At 46.6% G+C, this 5,975-nt stretch overlaps 1 protein-coding gene across 1 annotated transcript; it reads left to right on the top strand.

Moving 5' to 3' along the window:
• The first annotated feature begins 2,207 nt into the window (after positions 1–2,207).
• On the top strand, positions 2,208–5,419 carry LOC140575045 (regulator of G-protein signaling 9-binding protein). The gene has a single exon (XM_072695177.1). It carries the CDS (start codon positions 2,829–2,831, stop codon positions 3,555–3,557), a length of 729 nt encoding a protein of 242 aa, XP_072551278.1. The 5' UTR covers positions 2,208–2,828; the 3' UTR covers positions 3,558–5,419.
• Positions 5,420–5,975: the final 556 nt, after the last annotated feature.

Raw genomic sequence — 5,975 nt, 5'->3', positions numbered from 1 at the left:
CCTGCGCCAGCTTCCTAGCCACACTTGCCAGCTGTGCCACCCTGCCTAGTGCTCTCCCTAAACCTAAACAGATTTAGATGACTGTAGACTGCAGTAGGCTTCTGTTGTCGGCGCTGCTGCATTCGTTGGATATGGCAGTTCAGCATGTTCAGCAAGGCCGGCCTGGAATGATCAAAATCATAAATACACAGATCAGCCATAACATTAAAACCACCTGCCTGAACCACCTGCCTGATTTTGATTTTGCTGACCCACTCTTACTCTCTCACAGTTAGAATAAATATGAGCTAACCCCCACTGAATCATCCTACGTGATATGATTAAATGAGGGGGATTGGTTTCTAAGGTGCTCTAGATGGTTGCTAGGGTGTGCACTGGAATTCTGATGATTCTGATTTTCTACAACACATTTATATTTCCCACCTGAAACACACACTCCACAGAGGTCACCCTATCTGACGCACTCGAATGATGGGTAGATTGATTGCTAACGTATTTCAAGTGGTTGTTAGAGTGATGCCAAGTGGTTGCTGTGGAAACCAGATTTTCCAGAACACATGGCAACCCTGGTGTAGTTCCAGTGTGTTAACCACTTAAACATCCCCTGAAACACACTCTCCACTGTAGTCACTCCATTAGATTCTAGTAGACATCCTACCTGATCCGCTTGAATGATGGGTAGATTGATTGCTGTGGTACCCCATGTGGTTGGTTCTAGGTTGCTAGTGTTTCAAAATCAAGTTTCTCATTTTTCAGATGTTTCCATGACTGCAGATGGTTGCTATGGTGTTGCTGCAATGCTCCATGTTGCTGATATGTATTGGACACTTTGATAGATTTCCTCATTTTCCGTGTGTTTCCATGACTGCAGGTGGTTGCTAGGGTGTTGCTGCAATGCTCCATGTTGTTGATATTTATTGGACACTTTGATAGATTTCCTCATTTCCCAGGTGTTTCCATGACTGCAGGTGGTTGCTATGGTGTTGCTGCAATGCTCCATGTTGCTGATATGTATTGGACACTTTGATAGATATCCTCATTTTCCAGGTGTTTCCATGACTGCAGGTGGTTGCTAGGGTGTTGTTGCAGTGCCCCATGTTGTTGATATTTATTGGACAGTTTGATAGATATCCTCATTTTCCAGGTGTTTCCATGACTGCAGGTGGTTGCTAGGGTGTTGTTGCAGTGCCCCATGTTGCTGATATGTATTGGACACTTTGATAGATATCCTCATTTTCCAGGTGTTTCCATGACTGCAGGTGGTTGCTAGGGTGTTGCTGCAATGCTCCATGTTGTTGATATTTATTGGACACTTTGATAGATATCCTCATTTTCCAGGTGTTTCCATGACTGCAGGTGGTTGCTATGGTGTTGCTGCAATGCTCCATGTTGTTGATATTTATTGGACACTTTGATAGATATCCTCATTTTCCAGGTGTTTCCATGACTGCAGGTGGTTGCTAGGGTGTTGCTGCAATGCTCCATGTTGTTGATATTTATTGGACACTTACATGTATTTCCTCTCTGTATCATCCTCCTTGATCCGCTTGAATAATGGGTGGTTGCCAAGTGGTTGCTATGATGTCTCAGGTGGTTGCTGTGGTACCCCATGTGGTTGGTTCTAGGTTGCTAGTGTTTCCAAATCTATTTTCTCATTTTCTAGATGTTTCCATGACTGCAGGTGGTTGCTAGGGTGTTGTTGCAGTGCCCCATGTTGCTGATATGTATTGGACACTTTGATAGATATCCTCATTTTCCAGGTGTTTCCATGACTGCAAGTGGTTGCTAGGGTGTTTCTGCAATGCTCCATGTTGCTGATATGTATTGGACACTTACATGTAGATATTTCCCCTCTGTATCATCCCACCTGATCTGCTTGAATGATGGCTAGATTGGTTGCTAAGGTGTTGCAGGTGTAACCAGTGTGTTCAGATTGTTTGGGGGGAGGGGGGGGGTCATGACACATGGAAACACCTGACGTATGTCCAGTCTGTTCACTCGAACTTATAAAACCTCCCTCTTTCCCCCACAGTGGTCATCTCATCTGCTGCTCTTAAATGATGGGCACGCTGCACCAATTGCTCCTGACATTCAAATCCAACAATGTCGCTTCAGCCAATCGCAGAGCTGCATTTTGCTGGGCTCCCTGCTCCCCCTGTGAAGGCGGCGCTGACTGGCTCTCTAGCTGATGCGCGTTCATGTGACCACACTGGGCTACTAGTGGTATTTAAACCACAACGACTCCGACTGGGCGCCGCGCGTTCACGAAGACAAACACCCCAAACAGGAGAGGTAGTGTTTGCCCCCCACATCGCGTTCGACGGGTTTAGTGGTTGGAGGCGCTGCGCTGGACGCGTCGCGTGAGCCGAGGGGATTGCAGATCAGGGCCGGAGCTCGTCTGCTGTGCAGGGATTAGGGATGATGTGTGTTCCTGTGTGTGTGAGTTTGGGCTAAACGCGTAACTTCAGCGCCATCGTCGTTCGTGCATCAGCTCGAGCTGTTGGAGAGGGAGAAGATGTTTGCACATTGATGCTCCACCCGCCTCCATCTCGGGTTACTGACGAGGACTAATCTCCCAGGGTAAAAGTAAAGCTGTTTACAGATCCCTTTATTGTTAAGCCTGGCAGAAGCAGGGGAACATGGCTGTGACCAGAGAGCTGAGTGGATTTCTGCTGGTATGGCTGCTCGGCTCCCGTGGAAACTGAAGGACCCTTGCGTAATAACGCACGGTTGTTTTGAAGCGCTCTGACCGCGTCCAGGCTTCCTCCTCTCCTCTCCTCCATCCATCCATCCATCCATCCCTCCATTGCGTCCACCGGTGGTCAAACATGGGCAAAGACGAGTGCAAAACGATGCTGGACGCGCTGAACAAAGTCACAGCCTGCTACCGGCACCTGGTGTCAGCTCTGGGCAGCACCTCGGACTCGCAGAACCTGCGAGAGGAGCTGAAGAAGACCCGCAAGAAGGCGCAGGAGCTGGCCGTGGCCAACCGCACCAAGCTGACAGCCCTGCTGAAAGACAAGAGCATCAGCAATGACGACCGTGTCGAGTACGAGCGCCTGTGGGTGCTCTTCACCAGCAGCATGGAGATCCTGGAGGTGGACATGAAGAGGTCCCTGGAGATCGGCCAGAGCTTCCCTCTGAAGGTGCCCACTCGCCACTTCATCCAGACTGGCATGACGGGCAGCACCACCACGGTGGCGGCCAGGGCCATGAGCGTGCAGAACATGAAGTACGAGGCGGACGCTGGCATCGACACGGCCGACCTCAGGGACCTGGAGAGCGAGATCGCCCAGGTGGACCAGATGATGGAGGAGATGGAGATGAAGGTCCAGGTGGCGCCGTGGGCCGTGGAGGCCAAACAGGAGGCCGGCGCCGAGCTCAAGTCCACCGTCAGCGTGGGCAACTCCTCCGTGGGGGTCATATCCGTGTGCGAGGAGGAGCCCAAGGAAGGTGGTGAGGGCGAGGCAGGCCTCATGAAGGTCTTCGCAGGCATCGTGTTCACCGCCGTCCTGCTCATAGCTGGAATCCTCGGGTACTTGGTGATCAACCTTTGAAAGTAGGACACCAAATGGGATGGACCTTCTCCAGCACTGTTTCACCTACAGCCTGCCAACTCACGCCAACACTGCCCAGGGTGTTTTTTGCTCGGATTGATTGGGGGGGGTCAGATTGCACTAGAGCACTAGCACTGTTTAATTCGACTGTGGATACAGGAGCACCCAGCCCATCACTGTGGAGGTTTTATAATGTTTGTAATGCGGTATTAGTAGGTTACAGGAGGGTGGAGGTGGTTTTACCCCCACTGTGAGGTAGCAGGGCGTCGCGCTGGAGCGTGAGTGTAGTGGCTGAGAATACACAGCGAAAAGAAAGAAGGATAGAAAGAAAAGAAACAGGCTGGGCACGAAGAAGCTTGGCCTTTGGATCGTGTTCCCAAACATCTTTGAGAAATATTAGCACTTATCAGGGCTTTTCAGGGTGTCGTTGAGGTTTTGTGTCCGGAGTAAAAACGAGGAAGCTTCCAGAAAATGTGTAGACCAACGATCCTAACAAATTCCCTTCCTCAGCCTTATGGACAACCCATCAACCTTTGGGACGTTTGGGATAGCTTTAGAATTGTCTTGTTGAGATGTAAACAAAGTCATTCAGGCTGTGAAAACCAGTCTACAACACTGCAGTTATGGCAGTTTAACTACTATCTAGAACAACCAGAGAACCTACGCATGTCTACGGAGGTTTTAAAATAAGTGGGGATCTTGGTAAAGGAGTGAAAATAGACGAGGAACCTTGAGAAACCTTGTAGAGCAACCAAATCTAACACATTTCCTTCCTTGGACTTATTGACACCCCATCAAACGAGATAGGTGGGATAGCTTCGGTTTTAAGATGCCTTAATTACTATCTAGAACAACCAGAAAACCTACACTCCTTTTGAGGTTGTAAATGTCGTGGAGATCATGGTAAAGAAGTGTAGGCCAGGACAGCTTGAGTTTTGAGATGTAAACGATTCATTCAGGCAGTGAAAACTGCTCTACAGCACAGTTACAGCATTAGCTATAGCACTGTCTACCAGAACGACCAGGAGACGTACACACACACACCTTCTGAGGGCTGGTGATGTAATGGTTAAGAAAAGGTAATATATATATATAATATATGTGTATATATATGTTCAGGAAGTTTTTACATTTGGGACTATTTCGCCTTCCTTTACCACGCCCTGAATGTACTCCTCCACCCTGAATGAATGCAAAACTACGGTAAACCAACACCAACCAATGGCAGTTCACGTTCAAGTTGGAATGACTTTGTTTACATCGTCTCTTCATTCAGTTCATTTTGCACACAAAAGTTGGAAACCGCTGGAATTCCCCTTTCGATTGTACCAGAGCTGCACTGCTAGGCCCAGCTGATGTCCCTTCAGGCTCAGGGGGCCTACGACCGAGTGAATACGTGAGCTGTAAGCCTCAATCTCACAATCCTTTAGAGACACTGCAACGCTTCTAGCTCAGCAAACGCACAGCAACCCACAGCATCTATCAGGAGAACAGTGTTACACTTTACTCGAGCCAGTATTACAGACCAGTGACTGTGTCCGAGCATCGGACCGCACACCCGGTTCCTTATAGTGTCTCAGCTTTTTACAAGGCCCCTTTAGATTGTGCACTATGACTTTAGGTGTATCTGTGCATACTCTGCAACACATGTATAGTGAATTTGTACATATTGCACTGATAGTGTACATACAATTGAATATATTTATTACAATAAATGATGTGAACAATGTCGGTGTCTTGTTTGAAAATGTAAAAGACTTAAATTGATTTTTTTCTTTTTTATTATTTTTTGGTTTAGAGAAAAGTAGAGTTACATGTTGTAAGCAGGGCTATAATGATTCAAATTGGTTATAAATGCTGGTGAAGGGGATATTACAGTGTATTTTGGCTCATTTTTGTCCCAAAGAACCAAAAAATAATTGTCAGGGGGGATTTACTCAATGCTAAAGAAGTAGAAGTGAAAGAGATTGGTTGAACTGATCTTGTATAGTTTGTTATGCAATATATAGTTCTATATAGCAAAATATAATATGCTATACAATGTAATATTATTTATATATATAGCTAAAATATTGCTTATTTTTTTATGCATTTAAAGTAGGTTTTCTCCTCAGAGGCCGACAATCTAATTTTCTGTAAATTCAATATAAACCTTAATCAGAACTCAAAAGACATGTTAGCTGTTAACTTTTCATTAAATACACTTTCATTAAAGACACACCTCTTAATCACTAAATTCAAGTGTCTCATTCAGTCTCATTCAGCCTCAGGTGTATAAACTCCAGTCTCTAGCCCTGCAGTCTGTCTTTCTTCCACACATCAGTGAAAGAACGGGAGGTTCTGAAGAGCTCACTGAACTCCAGCGTGGTTCTGTATGTAATAGGAGACACCGCTGCACCAACAACAACAAGAAGTCAG

Source organism: Salminus brasiliensis, chromosome 13 (assembly GCF_030463535.1).
Source record: "Salminus brasiliensis chromosome 13, fSalBra1.hap2, whole genome shotgun sequence".
In the NCBI taxonomy this organism is placed as follows: Eukaryota; Metazoa; Chordata; class Actinopteri; order Characiformes; family Bryconidae; genus Salminus; species Salminus brasiliensis.
Note: the sequence above shows the minus strand (reverse complement) of the source record. Positions and strands in the feature narration are given on the sequence as shown.

Coding starts and splice junctions, on each gene's coding strand:
- LOC140575045 (XM_072695177.1), top strand. CDS start 2,829: ATGGGCAAAGACGAGTGCAAAACGATGCTGGACGCGCTGAACAAAGTC.